We start from the raw sequence: 25,051 nt of genomic DNA on the forward strand, positions 1-25,051 counted from the left end.
CATCTTTTAAGTGGTGAAAAGGAATGGCAACATTACAAAGTGGTAAATGCTTTACTGTCCCAACTTTTTTTGGAATGTGTTGCAGACCTGAAATGCAGGAATTGATGTTTATTAATAAATGAAATAAAGTTGAGCAGAGAAAACATGAAATATCTCAGGTTCATCCTGTCTGCAATCAAATAAAAGTCAAAGTAAATGTAAGAAACTCTGTGTTGTTTTATTATTTGCATTTTTCATGCTGTCCCAACTTTTTCTAATTTGGGGTTGTATATTAACAAATGAAATAAATTGACTGGACAAAAAATCAAATATCTCAGGTTCATACTGTCCGCAATAAAAGAAACGTAATATTTCTGCAATTTAAGAAACTGCTTCTTTGCATTCAATTCACATTATAAGTATTAGTGTAAATTTACTGCACCCTTCTCAAAATTACACATTCATTATGTAGAATAACATCATATTAAAAACAATATATTATATGACATAGGGTGTAAGTTTGTCAGATCTAACCGGGTTCTGTTCACATTAAATCTGTATTTTGTCAAATATAGGCAAAGTTACAACACATGTGACCCATAAATTCCCTATAAGGGCAGGGCCAGATAAGTAACAACTAGTTATACTTGTCCTTGTTTTTTTTTTTTATTGACGCAATGAAACTGATGTAAAAAAAGAGGTCAGATAGAGAGAGCAAGAGAGAGAAGGAGAACAGAAATTAATCTCAGCTGGACTCTGTGGATCAGAAATATATTTTTATCAGGTATGAGTGGTGTGTGTGTGTGTGTGTGTTTGTTTAAATATGTAAATTACAAAATAATTTGTGTTTACTACCTTTATGTTTTTGGATTATGCATATTTAAATGTCAAACCTTGCAGGAAGCAAGCAAAAACACTTTTTTACTTTTGTTTTCTGGGTTAAACCAAATTCACACTGTGTGATCTCTGTACTTTTATCAGATCATTTCTTGTCAGACTATATGATCTTATTCATAAATATTTGGTCGGATGTTTGACACACTGTGTGATATTGTGTACTTACTGTTAAATTATATCATCAGATTTTTAACCACAGATCTGCTAATACACCATCAATCACAAATCATGTAATCAGTTGCAAAATTGTGGCAGAATTGTTATGCCTTAATACAACAAGTTTAAAACAGTAAAAAAGGGACATCATAAGCTGCTCATGGCTTTACGTAAGAGACCAACATGGAATGTTAATTTTTCAGTAACTTGAGGTGAATAGACAGGGTAAGCCATGTATACTGTCAATTATTGTGAAAGGTAATATTGGTATTTGAAACAATATAATGTCATGTAATGAAGTCACTGTTTTTCATACACCAGTTTCAGGTAATCCTCTGTTGTCATAATTGTGGTAGATTTTAGACAAGCCTTTGATTAAAACTTTCAGATACTGCCAAAAATTTTCGTCAGTCATCTTTGGTCGCAAAAGCAAAGCAGAAGTTGTCTGCTGCACATTGTGTATATAATTTTATCAAACCATGTTTTTTTCAGTCCTACAGGTGTTTTCCTTCTTCTAACACATCTTTCACAAGTCCAGGACTGAATTTGAGAATCATTTTGGTGCTTGTTAAATAAGTTTTATTTTATTATACAGGTGAATTAAAAGAAACCAAATCGACCTACATGGATCCTCTGGATTTTCTAACAGATGAAGAGCTGAGTGACTTGTTTCACTGTAAGAAGACAGAGATTTCTTGTATGGAGGAACCACAAGCCTTCCTCAACCAGCTCCGGGACTACAATCTGCTACCAGAAGATCTCTACCAGGTAAGAGTTTAAAAATAAAATTCTCCAGCATTAAATGGGCTTTTATATTACTATTAAAATAAAAGAAATTACTTGTTTAAATGTTCAGCAGTTAAAACTAATTAGTTTATATTTTTAATATCAGGAGGCAACATCTGCAGAAGCAAATGAAACGAAATAGTTAAGACTGTGTTATTAACCCAACAGTAATGTAACAATAGAAAAACAGAACCTGGCTGTATCTTTTTAATGTGTCCTGATAGTAAGGTTATAGACATGACCATAGAGCAAGTCATTTCAGAGTTGTGTCAATTTAGATGAGACATCACACCATTACCAATATTTTATTCCTGTGGCAAATGTTGTTCGCAATCACAATATAATTTTTTTTCTTCTAACTAATTCTGATCAGGAGTTATTGAAGTTGAAAAAAGTGAAGTAAAAAAAGTCCATGTCGACTTTTCACAACACACACACTTACACACCCACACACTACAAAACCATACACATTAACATTAGCCCCCACCCCCAAGAGCTCACAAGAGGCTTTATTGTCATTTCAGCTATATACAAGTACGTACATATGAAAAGAAACACAATTTACCCCATCTCCATTTTTTACGAGTGTGTAAAAAATGACTCAGTAAACGTTGTTTCTTTTCATATGTACTTGTATATAGCTGAAATGACAATAAAGCCTCTTGTGAACTCTTGGGGGTGGGTTTGACTGGTCCTGGCACACCTGAAGCACTGTCTCCCACCCACACTGGACCCACATCAGTTTGCATACCGCAGCAATAGGTGTACAGAGGACGCTGTCTCCATGGCGCTGCACATGTGCTCACACATCTGGACACTAGCAACACATACGCACGAATGCTGTTTGTTGACTTCAGCTCAGCATTTAATACCGTAATCCCTTCTAAGTTAGTCACTAAACTTGGAGATTAACTGGGTATTAACACCTCCCTCTGTCACTGGATTAAGGACTTTCTTACTAACAGACCTCAGCATGTTAAGTCAGGCCACACCTACTCCATCACCATATCACTCAATACAGGCGTACCACAGGGCTGTGTGCTGAGCCCATTCCTCTACTCCCTTTTCACACACGACTGCAGGCCTGTGCATGGATCCAATTCCATCATTAAGTTTGCTGACGACACCACGGTGATTAGACTCATCAGTAACAACGATGAGTCAGCCTACAGGGAGGGGGTACAGCACCTGGCCACATGGTGTGAGGACAACAATCTGCAATCAACAATCTTGCGAACCGCAAGGCACTGCAACGAGTGGTGAAAACGGCCCAGCGTATCACAGGGACTCCACTTCCATCCATTGAGGACGTCCAGAGGAAACGCTGTCTGCGTTGAGCTCGCAGCATTCTTAAGGACTCCTCCCACCCTGCACACAGACTATTTGCCCTTCTGCCCTCTGGCAGGCGCTTTAGGAGCCTCCGGACCAGGACTACTAGATTAAGGAACAGCTTTTTCCCCAGAGCTGTCTCCATATTGAACTCTGTCTCCCCCCCCCCCCACATCTCTCCTCCTGGCAAGGTTGCACTACAAACATTTTTATCCTTTTTCCGCTTAGTATTTCATTGGTACATACCTCATTTGTACATAAATCCCATATATACTGTATACATCTGTTTACCATGTTTTAACATACACATTCCTTGATCGTGTCCATAGCACCTTAATCACTTTAACCTGCATAGCACCTTAATATTAATCTGCACCTTAATATGTATATTGTTTTTACGAAACTGCATTTCATTGCCTTGTACTTGTACATGTGTAATGACAATAAAGTTGAATCTAATCTAATCTAAAAAAAAAAAGTAGAGTAACTGCTCTAGGTGCTGCCCAGTATTTTCAGGTGCACCAAGGAAAGTTAGTGAAAGTTACTGATCAAACAATACATGCGAATGCATAATGTATTTATAAAACACGTCACCTAATCCATTTTTACGTTCTTTCTTTTTTTTTTTGCAGAAAGTGATGAAGATGAAAAGTAAGGAGAGGAGACAGAAGGGTGTGTATCAGATTCTGGACCAGCTGGAGAAGAAGGGAGGGCATCGTTATAGGTTATTTTGGAGATGTGTGTTTAAGGATCACATCTTGCAGAAATATACAGTGTTGCGCCTGCTCCAGAGCAGTCTTATAGAATCAGTCCAGAAAGAAGAAAAGACAGGAGAGGAAATGAAAAGAGGACTAAAAAGAAAGAAAAGCTTTGAGAAGACAGATGAGGAAAAACCAGGTCCTTCAACTCGCTCTACATCTCAACAGAAGAAACCAGGCAAGAATTTGATTTCTTAAACACTCTATCCTGGTCAGGGTTGTGATGGGTCCAACATCACCAGCAAACTAGGTGCAGGACAGAAATACATCCTGTACACCAATCCATTACAGGACATCACATATTTACTTTTTCACTTATTAACTTGTAATTTACTTACTCGTGCACACCTAGAGGTAATTTAATGGCCAATCATTTTTCTAAATCTTTAGGGTGGTTACAAAGAAAAAGAAAACTTTACAGTAAAATTTTACAAAAATTTACAGTAAAATTGTACTATTTATGTTTTGGGCAGATTGTTCCCCACTCACAAGAACAAAAAAAAAAGTGCAAAGTGTAAGGTGTCTGCGGCGTCAGTAGAACCGACCACTCGTTCCTGACGTCGCAGGCATTACAGTGCAATTAAGAGCTTGGCCTCAAATAGGCGGCCAGCTCGTTAGGGCAAACGACCTGCAGCTGCAGTTCCCCTATTTAAGGGGCTGTCGCCAGGCTGCAGGCGTCGCACCTTTTGTTTGCAGATCCTTCCCTTTTGTTTAGCATGGTGGCTCTCCAGCACGCCACCACTTTCCTTTTTTAGGAACACTGGGTTAGTGATGGCAAAATGAAGCCTCATGAACCAATGGGGCTTTCCAGTCCAAACATTCGCCAAAAGGTTCATTACTCGAAGCCTCATGAACTGTTCTCACTAGTGACACCTGCTGTTAAAAGAGAAATATGACAATCTACAGTAATCTGAGCCAGAGTATCTTTGAATGTCTATATAGGAAATCAACCATCTTTGCCACTCTGTATCAATGAATATAAAAGGTTGTTTGCTAGGAAATATTATTAGGTATTAAGTGATGATAAACACTTAAAATAAATACAACAATGATGACACTGACACTGAATGTAAATGTGCTTATTAAACTGGGAGTGCAAGAGTGCTTTATGAATGATGTGTTTATTGAACTTTGAGTGAAGGACAGTAAACTACGACAAAGAAGTATGGAGAAGGGACAAATTCAACTTATTGATTTTTATTTAAAAACATAAGCTTTTTAACAGTGTTGGGGTTTAGGCGATTCCTTTTTTTGGATACAATCTCCCCAGCCTTAGAGAATACCCTTTCACATGGCACTGAGGAGGCTGGAATGCATAAAAACGTTTGTGCCAACTTATATAAATGTGGATATATATATTTATGTTTGCTCCAGTACATGAGTGGATATTCTTGTCTGGGCAGGTTTACTTCAGATAAGTATCTGTCAACTTCAATGGTTGCATCAACTATTGCACTCGAATTGTGCCTGCTCTGTCCCACATTGGAGTCCAGCAAATGCCAAAGGTCACCTATAAGTGTACAAGGGTACAAAAACAGCAATCAGTGATTGATATTACATTATACACACACATACACACACACATATGCATATATATATATATACTGTATATATATACAGTATATACAGTATATATATATATATACAGTATATATACAGTATATATATATATATATATATATATATATATATCACATATTACTAAACCGAAGAAAAACTTACCACTGTCAGATGATTGGTCTGTTTGTATGGCCTCTTGTAGATGAAGGGGGGTTGATGAGGGAGTGTTTCTGATGATTTCAGCACAATTCCCTTTTAACCTTGTTATAGCTTCTTCCAATTTAGTGGAGCTCAAGAATCCCAGCTTTTTAAACCTCGGATCCAGCAGAGTTGGCATGGTCCTGACAGTTATTGTCTCTGCCTTTAAAGAGCGGTCTATTACCCGGCGTACCAGATTCGCTCCAAGTTGCCTTGCCATGCTCGAGGTCAAGCTCTTAGTCTTGTTCTGGGTAGTGTGGCTTAGCATCTTGAGCATTGGTATTACCTTGGATGCACTTACCCATTTCTCCCCTGACAGCTCTATGGTAGCCTGCTGAAAAGCACCAAGAACCTGAATTGTCTCTTTAATTATTTCATATTCCAGAGATGTTGGAGGGGTTATTTCAGTCCTTAGAGAGGCCAGAGCTGCTCCAACTGGCTCTCTAAGGTTATACAGGCGCTCCAGCATGACATATGTGCTGTTCCACCTGGTGTCCACTTCTAATATCATTTTAAGAGATGGGAGGCCCATCTGCTTTTGTACCTGCGTCAATGTTTTCCTTGGCAGTCGTGCTGGTTCTAAAATAAGTAACCATTTTGCGACATTTTGCCCTCAACTCAGACAGGCCTGGTACTTCTTCAAAGGACTTTTTTACTATAAGATTTAGATTGTGAGCGACACATAGAGCATGTCTAACATTTAAATTGTTAACACAAGCAATCATGTTGGCTGCAGCATCTGTCACTATACATTTAGTTTTGTCCTTTATGCCCCACTCCTCCATGAATCTTGAATGAGCCATTGCTAGGTTCTCTGCAGTATGGGTACTTGGAAAATGCTCTACCCCAAGCAAAATGGTCCCTAGCTGGTCCTCTTCATCAATGAAATGACAAGTGACTGCAAGGTATGCGTCCATATTGATTGAAGTCCACATGTCAGATGTGAGGCTGACAGACACGACTTTTGGCAGTGTTTTCTTGGCCTTCTCCTTAGCCTCCTCATACTGCTTGTCCACCATTGCCTTTAGAGCCTTTAAAATCAAATATGAAGAGTTGACCTACTATTAATTTCATGTTTAAGTAGCAAAGAAAATCATAAAACACATCCCTACCATGCACACCTGTCTGGTTGGTAGAACATATGTCGGTTCCAGTACATGAATTAATTCCTTAAAGCCCACATCTTCCACAATGGAAAAGGGTTGTGAGTCTTTGATGACCATATTGACCAGGGCATCATCCACTATTTTCTTTCTGGAATCTGAAACAATATGTAATTGAAGTTATTACAAGGGCCAAACACATGATGTAGATAATTAAATAAAGATTATTTATTTATTATTTACTTTGACTGGTGTCTGGACCACTGGCAGCAGACTGTGCATGCTCATGTATTGCTCTGTAATGCCTTATCATGGAGGATGTGTTGTTGCTGTAAGTGAGCTCCTTATGACACAGCAAGCACCTTACCTGCATCATGACAGTAAAACACATTATGTATAGGTTATGGAGGATATTGTAATGATTACTTTCTGAATATACAATTTTCTGACAATACAATTATGACATACCTTGTTTTGAGCAAACAATTCAAAATGTTCCCAGACAGGAGAAGTCCTCCTCTTTCTGGGTGGCTCCATGGTGTCTATCTAGCCTACAACTAACCTACACTCTATATTAAAATAATATAGATGTATGTAGATAATATAGATGTATGTAGATAATATAGATGTATATAAATGATAATACAGATGTATATTAATAATAATATAGGTAATTAAGATATATAATACTATATATATATATTTAGTTCAGTAGTTTAGTGTTTTATATATATAAAACACTAAACTACTCAACTAACTAGTCTACTAAACCCTAACCTAATAATATAAATATTAGATATAATTATATTAATAACTGATAATATTACTGTAATAATTATAACTGATATAATCTATAATGTTATTACTAAACTTTACAAACTAACTGTAACGCACACTCCAATCGCCTCGCAACCACACCAAACAACGCCAACTCAAAACCCACAAAGTGCCTTGCGGTTCAAACCCTCTTTATGCGGTTGCGTGCCGCTACCGTAGCGGCACGCAAAATGAAACGATGACGTGTCCCACTGAATCCGAGGCCTCGTTTGTCATGAGTCACGTGATTTTTTACGTCACAATACACGCCTCGAACCGGGGCTTCATTTGACACGCCCCTTTTTGCTCGACACAGGCTCCGAAGCCTCGCTTCAAATGTCACATCACTACACCGGGTTACCCCTGGCGCCTTCTAGGGCGTTAGGGTGTGTAGATCGCAAGGCCGAGGTAAGCCAGGGTTAGTTTATTTTGTTTGGGTAGCTGGTGCGATTTCGTGCAGCCCTCGTGCTGCCTTTTGCTTGGCGTTTTGTAACCAGCCACTGCATGCAACGTTAGCTGCGGGTTAGCGCTGGGCTAACGTTCACTGTGCAGCAGCTTCTTAAGTCAAAAGCTTTAAGCAGATTCCCCTTAACCACTTTGGCTGAGTGGGTTAAGCCACGGCTTTGTCATTCCCCTCAGCACCGGTTCGAAACTGCGCTTTTTGACATTATTGCCCTTCTATCTCTTTGTCGCTCCGGCTCCTTCCCAGGATAGCTAGTGCTGGTGACAATGCCGGAGTGACTTATCAAAAGCCGTTATGGCTCTGGTTCCTTCCCAGCATAGCTAGTGCTGGTGACAATGCCGGAGTGCCGGAGTGACTTATCAAAAGCCGTTATGGCTCTGGTTCCTTCCCAGCATAGCTAGTGCTGGTGACAATGCCGGAGTGGCTTTTATCAAAAGCCGTTTGGGCTCCGGCTCCTTCCCAGCATAGCTAGTGCTGGTGACAATGCCGGAGTGGCTTTTATCAAAAGCCGTTTGGGCTCCGGCTCCTTCCCAGCATAGCTAGTGCTGGTGACCATGCCGGAGTGGCTTTTATCAAAAGCCGTTTGGGCTCCGGCTCCTTCCCAGCATAGCTAGTGCTGGTGACCATGCCGGAGTGGCTTTTATCAAAAGCCGTTTGGGCTCCGGCTCCTTCCCAACATAGCTAGTGCTGGTCACGATGCCGGAGTGGCTTTTATCAAAAGCCGTTTTGGCTCCGGCTCCTTCCCAGCATATCTAGTGCTGGTGACAATGCCGGAACAGCTTTTACTTAAAGCTGTATTTTGTTATATTTTGTTTTGTTTGTTTTCTAATCGACTGGCTTACCGGTGGGTCGGCACCCACAGCGCTCCTTATAGAGCGCAGGAGCTCTTCCTTCCCTCATGGCTAAATTTCGCGGTGAGTTAAGCGAATGCCTCGCTCCTGAGCGATCCGGGTTCGTGCCCTGCGCTTCCCCTTTTCTTGTGTGTGTTTTTTCTTTTTCAGTTGCCTGCGGCGCCAGCGGCTTCATTCGGGGTTCACCGCCCCGTTCCCGTTATTTTTCGCCTTTTATGTTGTCTTTTGTTTACTATTATTTATTGTTAAATAAAAACTAGGATTTGAATTATGATTTGTTCTCTGCATCCTTGGGTCCTTCCTCTCCCCACATAACACAAAGTTTTTAAGGTACAACAATACTGTGGATAGAGGCCACTAATAAAAAGGAAAAATCACAAAGGAATGAGCCAAAACAACAAACACAAAAACATTTACAAACTCCCTCAATGGAGAATGTGGTTACAACAAGGATAACACAGAGCTGTTAACTGTTTGTCACAGATGACCGGAGAAGCCTGTGACAACCAGCTCTCAGTTCTGTGCTTAGAAAAAGAGTAAAGAAAGGAAACCCCCAGAATCAGCCCGGGATGACTTTACACGTGAAACACTGCAACCCTAATCTCTCTCTCTATTTCCTCGGCTGCTCCCGTTCGGGGTCACCGGCAGATCATAATCCACATTATTGATTTAGCACAGTTTTTATGCCGGATGCCCTTCCTTTACGCCGGGCTCGGGACTGGCACTACAATGCACTGGTTTATGCATCTTAGTGCTTAGGTACCTAAAGGACAATTCAGTGTCTCCAATTAGCCTGGCTGCATGTTTTTGGACTGTGGGAGGAAACCAGAGCACCCGGAGGAAACCCATGCAGACACAGGAAGAACTTGCAAACTCTGCACAGAAAGGACCCGGACCGCCAGTGCTACCCAGTTAGCCACTGTGCCGCCCGCACTGCAACCCTAATAACTAGTGCATAATGTGGATTTATGTTCTGTCATGAGGTTCTGGACCAGAGCAAGTCCAGCATTACAGTTTCAGAGAAAACCAATGTATTATTTGTGCTGTTAAACCGCACAGCTTCTAATTCAATGATTCTCAACCGTTGCTATAGCTAAAGACTTGTTTATCAAGCCCATTAACAACAAAAACCTTTTTTTCTTAGATGCTAACAACAACATAAAATGTAGCCTGTACAATAAAATCTGAATTATCTGTCTAAAAATGTAAACAGCAAAACATAAAATTTCATAAGTTGCAAAGTGGCACAGCTTGTAGAGTAAGTAATGCACAGCTTCAAAGTATCAGGGACCTGGGATTGATCCTCAGTTCTGTAGTCAGTGCTTGTAAGGAGTGTTTCTCCTAAATCCTTAAAAATGTAAAAAGTGAATTCGCTATTTTAAATTACCCATAGATGTACATCAGTCAGTGAGTCAGTAATTAAATTAGTGATTGTGTGATTGTTTTCATTCTATTTTTTCACTGTACACTGTACCCACCACAATGCTGATCAGGATAAATTGGTTATTGAAAATGAATGAATAAATCAAATTTGTCATTGTTTTATTCTGTAATGAACAACAAGAAAAAAGCACATTTTTATCAACACACTGGATTACTAAGGCCCACTTGCAATCCTTAAGTCTAGATTTATATTGTTTGAGGAGCGTGCTCTCCCTGTGTCCATGTGGTTTTCCTCTGGTTACATTAGTTTCCTCTTACTGTCCAGATGCAGTTTGTGAATTGGCAGTTAATTACCCCAAGATGTGAATAAAAATAAATGTGAGTGTGAATGTTTCATACTGTGATGGACTGGCACCCTGCCCAGGATGTGTTCCTGCCACACATTCAGTACCATTAGTAATGACTTTTCTCTTTTTAGCATCAATATTTAGGGAAGGAGAGAAGCAGGATGGTTGGAGTTCAATACGCTTAAAAAAACAGCTTCCTGTTACATGTGGCAACAAGAAGGGCAGGCTGTACAAAGAGAAACTGGCGAGAGGTACAGACACATATTATTAAAAATTTTAAACACTAAATTATTTATAAACACTGTTAGTGCAGTTTATATAGAAATGTATCTACAAGGCTTGTATAAATGGTACAAGTAAAAGAGGGTGGCAAGATGCAACAGGAATTTGAAAATGACTAGATTGGGATATAAAGGGGGAAAAGTCTCATGTCAAGGCTTTTCTAATTTTTTTTGGAGTAGCAAACCCCTCAGTAGCAAAGAAGCTAAAATCTTGTTAAGTATTTACCTATTGCACCAACTTCCTATCGTAACAGATTCTTATCATAACAGTTCCTAATCATCTGAGAGCCACACTGGGTTTATACTTGTAGTTATCAGTAGGGATACTAGCAGCGTTAGACAGATATAAGGCCCCAGAACCATTCAGTAATTTAAAGACAAGATTTAAAAATCAAATTACTGTGTCCCATTGGTTTTAGTAAGACGTCTTAGAGCTGCATTTTGAATTAGTTGGAGTTGTTTACTTGTATGGGAATTCAGGAACATAAAGAGACAATGGGACCATAGTCATTTGATGAGAGCACAAAATATATCTGAGCATTTGCATAGCTGTCATGAGAGATGTCATAGTCTTGTAGGATTTGACTAAACTGAACCATGTACAGATTAAATAGAACTGGTCCAACAACCAAACACTGAAGGACACCACAGACTATAGGCATCTACTCAGATGTACAGAGTGAAAGTAAAAATTCAAAAAACATTCTGTAGGTAAATGTGAAGTGGATATACTGTAACTGCTAATTATATCAGGAATACTGTTTAAAATAAAACATTACTATTACTTAAAATAACACATTTTATTACCTTTAATAATAAAACAATATATTATACAGTTTGACAAGTTCATGAACATAAATTTCCACACAGGGAGTTTTAATAAATAAAGAAAACCCTTGCCAAAAATGTAGGGAAAAAGTAAGACACAAGAAACACTTTAACAGATGATAGAGATCAGAAAGCAATGACCATATATACAGTAGTATGCTGGTAAAGACAGAAACACAGTGTGTCAAGTGATAGTAGGAATTACATTTATTTAAGTTCATTTTATTCAGGTGACAAGTGTATTCTGTCTGAGGGATGCTGGTTTACCCCGGGTGATTTTGAGAAGCATGCAGGAAAGGGGAGCAGCAGGAACTGGAAATACAGCATCTGCTACAATATTCCCCTGCTGAACCTTATAAAGGTAACTATAGGGCTACACTGGAGTAAAGTTCCCAATCATTTAGCTAAATACTGAAATCAGTTTCTCAAGCCAATTATTCAAATCATGCTTGTTATGTCCCTGTCTGGGTCGGGCCGTAACCAGATACAGTGGATTAAAAGTGGGGAAAAGTTTAACAAATTAAGCTAAACACAAAAGTACACAAAACTCAAAAGATGCAGTTGTCGTTCTTTTATTGTACACAAAAAACATTAAGCATTGACTTCAGAAATCGGCTCACGCCCAATCAGAACTAAAAATAAAACACATATACACACACACACACACACACACAAAGGCATAAGACCTACGACCTAGGGTCTGATCCTACAATTCTACAATCTATCTGCCTCAGATTTTATCTAGAGCATCTTTAAAATAATACATATTATTATAATTAGTAATTGTAGGGTATGTTTTGCAACACAGCAGTCCATGATGGTAGCTCACCACAGCTAAATCTCAGTAGTGTCACCTGACTAGGTCCTGTTTGACCTGCCACAGTTGGCCATGTCTGAGGGAGCAACATTCGTATGGAGTATCACTAAAGTTGCCTCTGCAACAGTGACTCTTATTGTCTTTTTAAGGTGTAAGCATGAACAGAATACTTGTGATAAAGCATGTTTCTTTATTGGGTTTAATTATATTGAAGGAGTTGTGTCGTCTACTGTACTCCTTAGCCAGCATAAATGTTGTGCATAAAGCGAAAGTTGACAGTGCAGTGGGGGGAATTGGACATGCCTACATAATTATTAAAAATGAATATAAATATTACTATGGATATGACTCATTCGTTAAGTCTGGGGCTTATTATTTTTGCTCCAACATTAAAAAATTGTTACTTTAAAAATTCATCTGTGCTCCTTTTTTCTTATATGTAAGGAAGGGTACCTGGAAGCTCTACCTAAGACTGGTGTTCAGAAGGTATTGAGACCTGTTTTTAGATTTATCATGTTTGAATGTTTTTTATTTGTGAAGAAATAACTGATTTTGTTCTCCTTATAGGATCAGAAAGTGCAGTTTACCGACATCACTACAGAAAACTACAGCCCTTCAGGAAGCTCCAGACCTCGTCAGTACATACAGAAACACACAGACAAGTTCACAGTCCACTTATTATTATTTATGTAATATTGATGTGATAGATCTGTGTACAATATTGAAATGTATGTGTTTCTCTGTATTGCTGCACCACTCTCTGATAGTGTTAATATCCGATGTTGAGCCGGTAGAATTAAGTGACGATGACCAGGACGAGGAGGGTAAGGAGAAAATCAGGCTACAAGAAGAAGAGGAAGAAGAAGAAGAGAGTGAACCAGCAGATTTGTCTATGTTTGAGGCTCCTTCCTTACCTGTCAGTTGTGGTTCTATTAGTGGGGTCTTGTATAAAAGCAGATTTACAGGTAGGTGATCAGTCAGGAGTAATGTGTGTAATATGGCAGGGTCAACTCCGAAATTACCTTGAAGTAATATGTTGCTAATGTGAAATTATATTTGTAGGATGCCATGATTAAATACAAAAAAATAAGTCCCCCATGAACGTGTGTTTGTGTGCTGCAGGGAAAAATAGTAAAAGCATCCGTACAGAGGAGCGCTGGTTCACCCCTGAGGAGTTTGTAAACCAGGAATCCACTTTGTCAGATGTCCACTGTAGGATAGATATACTGTGTCATGGCAAAACTTTACACTTCCTGGTGAAGGTAAAGTGCAGATGTAATTTTTTTGTATGAATGTTCTGCTCATTTGAACCACAGCTGTAGAATAACTAGCATGTTTTCAATCTGTAGAAGAAGATCCTGGTTGTTCATTCACTGTTGTGTCCTTGTGATCGCTGCCATGATGAGGAGCCTGTGAGTCTTAAACCCATTATACAGATTGTTATTCTATGATAGCTTCTTGCTTGAGGACAAATTCTTATACCACATGAACACCACAAAAACATGTATATATACAGTGTAACTTTTTTTTTTCTTGATTAGGATAATGATGACATCTGCTTCATTTGTAATTCTGAAGGAGATCTGGTGTGCTGTGATGAGTGTCCTCGTGCTTTTCATGATAACTGCCATTTACCAAACCTGCAAAAAGAAACACTTGGGTGAGAAAGACCAACATACAGTCAAGCCAGAAAGTCTGCACGCCCCTTCCACCTTCTCCACATTTTATTATGTTACAGACTCATTCTATAATAGATTGTGTTTTCTTTTTTGCCTAAAACATACTACACACAATTACCAATAATAATTACGAAGTGAAAACAGAGTTTAGAAAATATGAATTTTTACATATCTGTACACACCTTTAACCTAATACTTGGTTGATGCACCTTTGGCAGCAATTACAGCTTTAAGGCATCTTGGGAAAGAAGCTTTGAGCTTGGCACACTTGTTTCTAGACATTTTTGCCCATTCCTCTTGGCGTATTCTTGCAAGCTCCGTCAGGTTGGATGGGGAGCTTCAGTACACACCCATTTTTAGCTCCTTCCACAGATGTTTGACTGGATTTATGTCTGGGCTCTGGCTGGGCCACTCAAGGACATTTACAGACTTTCTCTGAAGCCACTCCTTTGTTCTCTTGGCTGTGTGCTTCGGGTCGTTGTCATTTTGGAAGGTAAACCTTCGCCCCAGTCTGAGGTCCAGAGCACCATGGAGCAGGTTTTCTTCAAGGACTAGTCCTCTATCAGGACTAGTCACCCCGGTCCAGCTGCTGAAAAACATCATGATGCTGCCACCGGCATGCTACTCTGTAGGGATGGCATTAGCCAGGTGATGAGCTGCGCCTGGTTTCCTCCAGACATGACGATTGCTATTCAGGCCAAAAAGTTTAATTTTGGTTTAATCAGACCAGAGAATTTTGTTTCTCATGGCTTGAGAGTCTCCAAGCGGGCTGTCTTGTGCCTTTTACTCAGGAGTGGTTTCTGTCTGGCCACTCTACCATAAAAGGCATTATTGGAGTGCTGCCTGGATGGTTGATCTTCTTATAGGTTCTCCCATCTCCACAAGGATACACTGGAGCTCTGTCAGAGTGACCCTCTGTTCCTGCTCACCTCCCTGGCCAAGGCCTGTCTTTAAAGAGGAAATGGTCTATAGAGTCAGTAGCTTTTGCTAGATCAATAAATATTGCTGCACAGTACTGTTTAGCATCCAGTGCAGAAGTCACATTGTTCAAAACTTTGATTTAACTGTTATTTAACATCTAACAATTAAAGTAGATAGGGGCCTATAACAGTTTAAGTCAGCCTGATCGCCACCCTTAAAAAGAGGATGCACAACAGCTGCTCTTCAGTCAGATGGTAATTATGCAGTACAGATAGACAAATTCGATTTTCAGTTATTAATGTTGCAATGATCAGAGCAGCAAGTTTAATTAATAATTAAAAACATGTTGACAGTTTATAAAATGTTGATTAAAAAGATCAGCCATACAATTTTATCTGTAATTGCTATGTTGTTTTAATTAACCACCAAAACATTGCCCAAAAGTTCTAATTTTTTTTAATGGGGTGTTGTTTGACCTTCGGGGCAGCGAAGCGGTCTGTTACACCAAAAGCAGCAGGAACAACATTTTAGAGAACAGTAAACACACAGAACTAAAATAATTTAGATCTAAAATATCACATAAACATTAGGTAAATTAACATGCAAACCTCCTGACTTGAATCTAATGAAAATGTATAATGAATTTTACAGAAGATTTCCAAAAAGGAATGGACTAAAATAAATAATTATTTCTAAACGTTATTATAAAATGATTGTTTTTGTTATGTTTATAAAAACATACTTTTTGTTCAAGTACAAAGTTTAAAAAAAGTGTGTGTAAATTTGAAGTGAATATAAGCACTGAAATGATGCCTATATTGCAAAAGTGGTTTAAAACTAATTTGCCCAACTAGTTTTCCCAACTATAAATTAATGTTTCATTATTACACTGTGTGTGTGTGTGTGTGTGTGTGTGTGTAGGGATAAATGGATATGCACCTACTGTGTGTTGAAGGCTTACCAGGGACTGTGGCTTCCCATGACCCAAATGGAAGCTTTAAACAGACCTCTATCTGGAAACATCATGGTACACACACACACACACACACACACACACACACGAGCTGTATAGATATGTATTACACAGCAATGCATTAAAAACCAACATGCTTCTTTATGAAATATAAACTGAACTGTGGCTTTGTAGGGCAGTTGTAGCAAAGTGGTTAAGGTACTGAACTAGTAATCAAAAGGTCACTGGTTCAAGCCCCACCGCTGCCAGGTTGCCGCTGTTGGGCCCTTGAGCAAAGACCTTAACCTTCAATCGCTTAGACAGTATACTGTCACAGTACTGTAAGCCACTTTGAATAAACGTGTCAGCTAAATACTGAAAATGTAAATGTTGTAGTAAGAAAGAATGGGTGCTAGACTGGTCTGCCTGTAGACTTGCCTCCCATTAAAACTGTGAAGCACATTATTAAAAGCAATATACACAAGAACTCCTGAACTGTTGAGAAGTGTTATATGGGCTATAACGCTAGTATGATGTTGTGTCTAAGGGAGGGATTGATAAATATAAGGAGTAAGAAAACTGAATAAATAAAATAAATGGCACACAAAGCCATTTTATTGTGTTTTCTTTTATCAGCGCTGTGAGTATTTGCTGTTGTGTTTGTATAAAGAGGATCATCAGCGAGTGTTTACTGAAGACCCCACTGCAAAAGTAAGAATCTCTTTTATTAATGACCTTTTCCTCCTATCTATGCTAATGTACCCCAGCATTTAAGGAACTGGACTACTAATCAGAAGATTAGTAGCCCTTCCACCATCAAGTTGCAACTGTTTCGCCCCCATGTAACTTTTTGCACGGTGTGTTACATGGCAGCTGCTGAATGAGTTTGGCAGTGAGCCATGTTAAAGAGTTGTGGCCATCAGAATGGAAACTCACCTGTGTAAGTGTTAATTTACTCCAAATTAAAGTTTTTCTATGTATCATGGTTTCTCCCTTTTAGCCTTGCCAGCTCCTTTGTTTGCAAACCTGCGTTTCTCTGAACTCATCATACAGTGCTGCATGGTTGGTCTGGTTCTTTTTGGGATTCAGCCCGGTGTCGCAACATATTTGGGCCTCTTGACAGAACCGCCCATGTGGATTGCCCCAGAGATAGATAGATTACTTTATTAATCCCAAAGGGAAAGTCAAGAAACAAAGGGAAAGTTAAGAGGTGGCGTCACATCCTTTTTTTTGAGAAAACCCCACCAATAAATCCCTGCCAGTTAGTGGTGTTGGGGTGGCACTTGTGGTTTGCCATTTTCCTTACACTATTTTGTGGCTTTTAGCCACAGTATTGTTCTGCCTTGGTTAAACATGGATTATTTTCAGTTTTTGCAGGTGCAAATACATATTTTGTATGTTTAACAGGACTCTAATGTGATGTAATGGCTTAATGGATGCAACATAATGAATTAAATGTTTTATAATGATTTATATAAATTATATTTTGTTATATAATCTGAATATATAATATATATAATATATAATTGTTGAACTGTGCACAGGTGGAGGAGTACAGCAGAGTGATCTCGAGACCCATGTGGCTGGACCGAGTGAAGACCAAGCTGCAGAATAAAGAATATAAAACAGTTGGAGAGTTTGTGAATGATGTCAAACTCATCTTTCAAAACTGCAGCAAATTTAATATGGTGAGACTCAAACACTGTGTGTGCTGGGCCAGGTACAGTTCAGTGAAAAAGTATTTGTCCCTTTTTCCCTATTTGTCACACTGAACAATGTCAGATTATTATACAAAATATATTATAAAGGGGAACTTCAGTAAAACACAACACAGTTTAAACAATATGATTTTGTTTCTTCAAAGAACAAAGTTATTCAACACCTACAGTATATCACACTTGTCAAAAAACATTGACCACTTAAGTCTCTTTGTTTGAATCGTCTAATACACACTGTTAAACATTGTTTCCTCAACTACAGCAAGTTTTCTAGGCACTGACACAGCACCCCAACACCATCACATTAAAACCACCATGTCTGACTGCTGGTACAATGTATTTGCTCTTTGTCTGAAAAAATAAGATCATTTTCCTCTAAAAAAGTTTTTTTTTAAACCAGAACTGATGTTCCTTTTGTTAAGCAGTGGTTTTACCTTGCTACCTTCCCATGAATCCCACTATTTTTTATATTGTGGAGTCACAAACACTAATCTTTTCCAGGAGTAAAGACATATGCAGTTTTTCCGATGTATTTATAAAAACTGACACCCTGGATGAGTTACTGCCTGAAGAGATGTATAGCTGACTGGTCACTCCTAAGTGGATTCATCACTGTGCCAAATTTTCTATATTTGCAGATAATAGCTCAGTTCAGTGACATGATAAACCCCTAAACACGGGTTTGTTAACTGGAAGAGAATCATGTATTACAAAAATATTTACTGGAATTTTCTCCTTGCTTAGTGTTCCTGTAGAGACTTTAAGGTCACAACTGAATTTAGATAATAGATAATAGCTTGATTTAGCTTAATTGGTTTAGTGATTAAATTGAATAAACCGGTTGACCGAGTAACTATGTGGGCAGCTACTTTTTTGACAAATATTATATCATGTTCTTATTTTTTAAAATTAATTTAATTGTTTTGCAAATTGTTGTGATATATGCAATAACAGAGGTATTAACATTTGCAAAGAGGGATCATCATAAATCATGTATGGCCAAGAGTATGTGGACAGCCCTCCCTACTAGTTCAGCTGTTACAGCCACATTGTAAAGAAATAAACTACGTAAATAGTTTTTTTTTCTAACTTTCTGGCAACTCTTTTCTGGGGAAGGCCCTATCCTGTTCACAAAGCAAGGTTATTAAAACATTAATGAGTTGGGTAATGAAAAACTTTCCTGGCTAGCGCAGAGTCCTGACCTTTTAGAGCTCTTTAAGAGTGACCGTTGGGTTCTTTTAACCTCCCCAGCCAAGGCTTTTCTTGCCTCAAATGCCCAATTTGGGTGGATAGTCAACTGTAGTATGGTTAAAGGTTGTGCAAAACCTCTTCCAATTCAAGATTATTGAGGCCATTAAAGTCCTTGCAACACTCAAACCCTTCGATGTTACTTCATTTCCTCAGCCTGGTCAATGTTTTGCTACAGTTTGATCACAGAGATCCACAGGCAGATCCTTGGAATTCATTGCTTGGTTTTTGTTCTGACAATGGAATGTAAATTGTGGGACCTTGTGAGAAAAAGTGTGTACCTTTCCGAACTGTGTCAACAGGTGGACTAGTACTAGGCTTATGTTTTGACTTTGCCAATATGGTTGATTCGTTTTGATAAATGTATGGATAAAATGTAAACTATATATATTCAAAATCGAATCCACAACACAGTAAAGTCTGAATAAAGTTAAGCTTTAGGTCTAAATACTCTACTATATGTCGCTGGACATACAGTGGTGCTTGAAAATTTGTGAACCCTTTAGAATTTTCTATATTTCTGCATAAATATGACCTAAAGCATCATCAGATTTTCACACAAGTCCTAAAAGTGGATAAAGAGAACCCAGTTAAACAAATGAGACAAAAATATTATACTTGGTCATTTACTTACTGAGGAAAATGATCCAATACAGTGGGGTCAAAAAGTATTTAGTCAGCCATTGATTGTGCAAGTTCTCCTACTTAGAAAGATGAGAGAGGTCTGTAATTTTCATCATAGGTACACTTCAACTATGAGAGACAAAATGAGAAAAAAAAAATCCAGGAAATCACATTGTAGGATTTTTAAAGACTTTATTTGTAAATTATGGTGTAAAATAAGTATTTGGTCATCCACAAACAAGCAAGATTTCTGGCTCTCACAGACCTGTAACTTCTTCTTTAAAAAGCTCTTCTGTCCTCCACTCGTTACCTGTATTAATGGCACCTGTTTGACCTCGTTATCTGTATAAAAGACACCTGTCCACAGCCTCAAACAGTCAGACTCCAAACTCAACCATGGCCAAGACCAAAGAGCTGTCGAAGGACACCAGGAATAAAATTGTAGACCTGCACCAGGCTGGGAAGAGTGAATCTACAATAGGCAAGCAGGTTGGTGTGAATAAATCAACTGTGGGAGCAATTGTAAGAAAATGGAAGACATACAAGACCATTGATAATCTCCCTCGATCTGGGGCCCCACGTAAGATCTCATCCCATGGGGTCAAAATGATCATGAGAACGGTGAGCAAAAATCCCAGAACTACACTGAGGGACCTGATGAATGAACTGCAGAGAGCTGGGACCAAAGTAACAAAGGCTACCATCAGTAACACACTACGCCGAGAGGGATTCAAATCCTGCAGTGCCAGGCGTGTCCCCCTGCTTAAGCCAGTACATGTCCAGGCCCGTCTGAAGTTTGCCAGAGAGCATATGGATGATCCAGAAGAGGATTGGGAGAATATCATGTGGTCAGATGAAACCAAAATGGAACTTTTTGGTAAAAACTCAACTCGTCGTGTTTGGAGGAAGAAGAATGCTGAGTTGCATCCCAAGAACACCATACCTACTGTGAAGCATGGGGGTGGAAACATCATGCTTTGGGGCTGTTCTTCTGCAAAGGGGACAGGACGACTGATCCGTGTTAAGGGAAGAATGAACGGGGCCATGTATCATGAGATTTTAAGCCAAAACCTCCTTCCATCAGTGAGAGCATTGAAGATGAAACATGGCTGGGTCTTCCAGCATGACAATGATCCCAAACACACCGCTCGGGCAACGAAGGAGTGGCTCCGTAAAAAGCATTTCAAGGTCCTGGAGTGGCCTAGCCAGTCTCCAGACCTCAACCCCATAGAAAATTTGTGGAGGGAGTTGAAAGTCCATGTTGCCCAGCGACAGCCACAAAACATCACTGCTCTAGAGGAGATCTGCATGGAGGAATGGGCCAAAATACCAGCTACAGTGTGTGCAAACCTGGTGAAGACTTACAGGAAACGTTTGACCTCTGTCATTGCCAACAAAGGTTATGTTACAAAGTATTGAGTTGAACTTTTGTTATTGACCAAATACTTATTTTCCTGGATTTTTTTTTCTCATTTTGTCTCTCATAGTACAGGGATCTATCAAAGTCTGCTCTTCACAACACATGTTTGTGGAAGTGTATCATAACACGAACAAAGGAGATTTCTGAGGACCTCAGAAAAAGAGTTGTTGATGCTCATCAGGCTGGAAAAGGTTACAAAACCATCTCTAAAGAGTTTGGATTCCACCAATCCACAGTCAGACAGATTGTGTACAAATGGAGGAAATTCAAGACCATTGTTACCCTCCCCAGGAGTGGCCGACCATCAAAGATCACTCCAAGAGCAAGGCGTGTAATAGTCGGTGAGATCACAAAGGACCCCAGGGTAACTTCTAAGCAACTGAAGGCCTCTCTCACATTGGCTAATGTTAATGTTCATGAGTCCACCATCAGGAGAACACTGAACAACAATGGTGTGCATGGCAGGGTTGCAAGGAGAAAGCCACTGCTCTCCAAACAGAACATTGCTACTCGTCTGCAGTTTGCTACAGATCACGTGGACAAGCCAGAAGGCTATTGGAAGAATGTTTTGTGGACAGATGAGAACAAAATTTTGGTTTAAATGAAAAGCGTTATGTTTGGAGAAAGGAAAACACTGCATTCCAGCATAAGAAACTTATCCCATCTGTGAAACATGGTGGTGGTAGTATCATGGTTTGGGCCTGTTTTGCTGCATCTGGGTCAGGACGGCTTGCCATCATTGATGGAATAATGAATTCTGAATTATATCAGAGAATTCTTAAGGAAAATGTCAGGACATCTGTCCATGAACTGAATCTCAAGAGAAGGTGGGTCATGCAGCAAGACAACGACCCTAAGCACACAAGTCGTCCTACAAAGAATGGTTAAAAAAGAATAAAGTTAATGTTTTGGAATGGCCAAGTCAAAGTCCTGACCTTAATCCAATCGAAATGTTGTGGAAGGACCTGAAGCGAGCAGTTAATGTGAGGAAACCCACCAACATCGCAAAGTTGAAGCTGTTCTGTACAGAGGAATGGGCTAAAATTCCTCCAAGCCGGTGTGCAGGACTGATCAACAGTTACCTTCCGCTTGAGGATGCCCCAAAGATGTTCTATTTGGTTTAGGTCTGGAGACATGCTTGGCCAGTCCATCACCTTTACCCTCAGCCTCTTCAATAAAGCAGTGGTCGTCTTAGAGGTGTGTTTGGGGTCATTATCATGCTGGAACACTGCCCTGCGACCCAGTTTCCGGAGGGAGGCGATCATGCTCTGCTTCAGTATTTCACAGTACATATTGGAGTTCATGTGTCCCTCAATGAAATGTAACTCCCCAACACCTGCTGCACTCATGCAGCCCCAGACCATGGCATTCCCACCACCATGCTTGACTGTAGGCATGACACACTTATCTTTGTACTCCTCACCTGATTGCCGCCACACATGCTTGAGACCATCTGAACCAAACAAATTAATCTTGGTCTCATCAGACCATAGGACATGGTTCCAGTAATCCATGTCCTTTGTTGACATGTCTTCAGCAAACTGTTTGCGGGCTTTCTTGTGTAGAGACCTCAGAAGAGGCTTCCTTCTGGGGTGACAGCCATGCAGACCAATTTGATGTAGTGTGCGGCGTATGGTCTGAGCACTGACAGGCTGACCCCCCACCTTTTCAATCTCTGCAGCAATGCTGACAGCACTCCTGCACCTATCTTTCAAAGACAGCAGTTGGATGTGACGCTGAGCACGTGCACTCAGCTTCTTTGGACGACCAACGCGAGGTCTGTTCTGAGTGGACCCTGCTCTTTTAAAACGCTGGATGATCTTGGCCACTGTGCTGCAGGACTGATCAACAGTTACCGGAAATGTTTAGTTGCAGTTATTGCTGCAAAGGGGGGTCACACCAGATACTGAAAGCAAAGGTTCACATACTTTTGCCACTCACAAATATGTAATATTAGATCATTCCATTAAATAAATGACCAAGTATAATATTTTTGTCTCATTTGTTTAACTGGGTTCTCTTTATCTACTTTTAGGACTTGTGTGAAAATCTGATGATGTTTTAGGTCATATTTATGCGGAAATACAGAACATTCTAAAGGGTTCACAAACTTTCAAGCACCACTGTATAGTAGAGAAACAACTAACATAAGCTAATACATGTTTTTGTTACTGTGGATTTAATATGTTTAATATGTTAAGTAAGTGAAAACTAACTGGTTTTCTCTTTCTTTCTCTCTATGTAGCATAATGAGTTTGGCAGGATGGGATCCAGAATGAGTGAGATCTTTGAGCAGCATTTTCATAAAGTTTTTAACATCACTTTGTCTTCACTTCTTTAGTAACCCACAGTTCAAAATTAAAAGCCAAAGACTGTTGTTTCATTAATGTTACTCAGTGAGGAAGAAATCATGTACACATTCACACACTGTTCACTTAAATGATTTGGTTAAAGTATTAAATTGCATACAAAAATAACTAATCAGGCTGACAAATTTTGTCTTTATTAATGATAATTCAAGCTAATTAGAAATCTTAAATTTTATACCAAGCATGTTTCAATAATCACTTATACACATGCTGAAATATACATAATATTTTACATAACATTCTGTTCAAGAGGAGCTTGGAGCATTTTTTTGTGTTCATTGTGTAGAATTGTTTTTTTTTTCCTTGTCAAAGCTTCTTGCACTGGACAAGATGCCAGTCCATCAGTGGACTCTTTGTTCAAATTATTATTTATTAATTAAAGCACAAAGTGTTTGTCTATGATTAAAGTTTATATTATTATTGGTTTTACTAACGAATTACCAAAGCTTTTAAAAAAAACTGTATTTGCAAAATAAAATGTAATTAACGTGGACGGCTTCAACAACAAGACCAGCAGATGCCCCCTAGTGACCCCATTCGCATGTAACCAGCTGTTAAGCCAGGGGTGTCCAAACTTTTTTCTAGGAGGGCCAGATTTGATAATGTGAAAGTGCCTGAGGGCCAACAGTCCCTGATGACATTATTTTAAACAATAAAATATGCAGGCCGCTCAGGTGGCGCAGTGGTAAAGTACGCTAGCTCACCAGAGTTGGGGTTTCGAATACATCGTATCGAATCTCAGCTCTGCCTTTCCGACTGGGCTGGGCGGCAGTATGAACAACGATTGGCTGTTGTTCAGGGTTAGAGGTTAAGAAAGTCTGATCATAGGTCCTCATAACTGGTGCGACTGCGGCCCCTGCTGGGTGACTGATGGCGCCTGCACAGGGCTGAGGAATAATGCTGATGGGGGTGTGGCCCTCCGTACACAGTGCCCGTCAAGTACATAAACTCGACTCGTGCAGGTGCACTATCTGTACTGATTGTATGTGCCGGATCTGTACTGATTGTATGTGCCGTATATATATATATATATATATATATATATATATATATATATATATATAAACAATAAAATATGCATATAATATGCTGTTATTTAATCATTTTATTTTCACACAGCAAACAACATCCAAATGTAAGCATTCCGGTGCCAAACATGGTTTTGGTTTAAACTATAACACATGGCTACCTTTGGAGTTTTTTCTTGGCATATATAACCATAAGACAAAAGAGACGTTCATATTGAACAATCCTTGACACTGTGCTTAAGTTATCTGGCTAACTTAGAAATTATGCTTTTCAAAATATTTTGATCTAATATTGTGCATCAATAAAACATCAAAACACAGATACGATTATTTCATAGATCTATTAAGAAAACTTTTAATACTGTAATGTGCAGAAACAAGACTGGGAAATACTGTTTTAAATTGCCATTTAAATACCTATAAATACCTGAAACAATCAAGTTACCAGACATTATCTTTACTTTGTAAATCATGTTATTTACTGCTATAAAAAAGTTCAATTGTGTTAATAAATACAGTTCGTGTAAACGCTTAGTCGAT

The 25,051-nt window shown here is 39.2% G+C and overlaps 1 protein-coding gene across 1 annotated transcript; it reads left to right on the forward strand.

The window, feature by feature from the left end:
- Positions 1 to 1,656: 1,656 nt before the first annotated feature.
- Positions 1,657 to 23,455, forward strand: LOC134301703 (nuclear body protein SP140-like). Its single transcript, XM_062986541.1, has 14 exons — positions 1,657 to 1,800; positions 3,780 to 4,092; positions 10,758 to 10,877; positions 11,966 to 12,096; positions 12,997 to 13,038; positions 13,120 to 13,186; positions 13,320 to 13,517; positions 13,675 to 13,814; positions 13,902 to 13,964; positions 14,094 to 14,212; positions 16,074 to 16,179; positions 16,741 to 16,815; positions 17,649 to 17,792; positions 23,360 to 23,455. The coding sequence occupies exons 1-14, from the start codon at positions 1,657 to 1,659 to the stop codon at positions 23,453 to 23,455; spliced, it is 1,758 nt and encodes a 585-aa protein (XP_062842611.1).
- Positions 23,456 to 25,051: the final 1,596 nt, after the last annotated feature.

This window comes from Trichomycterus rosablanca, chromosome 2, assembly GCF_030014385.1.
Source record: "Trichomycterus rosablanca isolate fTriRos1 chromosome 2, fTriRos1.hap1, whole genome shotgun sequence".
In the NCBI taxonomy this organism is placed as follows: domain Eukaryota; kingdom Metazoa; phylum Chordata; class Actinopteri; order Siluriformes; family Trichomycteridae; genus Trichomycterus; species Trichomycterus rosablanca.

What these genes read in the sequence shown, in the direction of transcription:
- LOC134301703 (XM_062986541.1), top strand. Translation starts at nt 1,657, where the DNA reads ATGGATCCTCTGGATTTTCTAACAGATGAAGAGCTGAGTGACTTGTTT. An exon ending in GTATAAAAGCAGATTTACAG is followed by an intron (nt 13,518 to 13,674) that starts GTAGGTGATCAG and finishes TGTGTGCTGCAG; the next exon opens with GGAAAAATAGTAAAAGCATC. An exon ending in CTTTACACTTCCTGGTGAAG is followed by an intron (nt 13,815 to 13,901) that starts GTAAAGTGCAGA and finishes TTCAATCTGTAG; the next exon opens with AAGAAGATCCTGGTTGTTCA.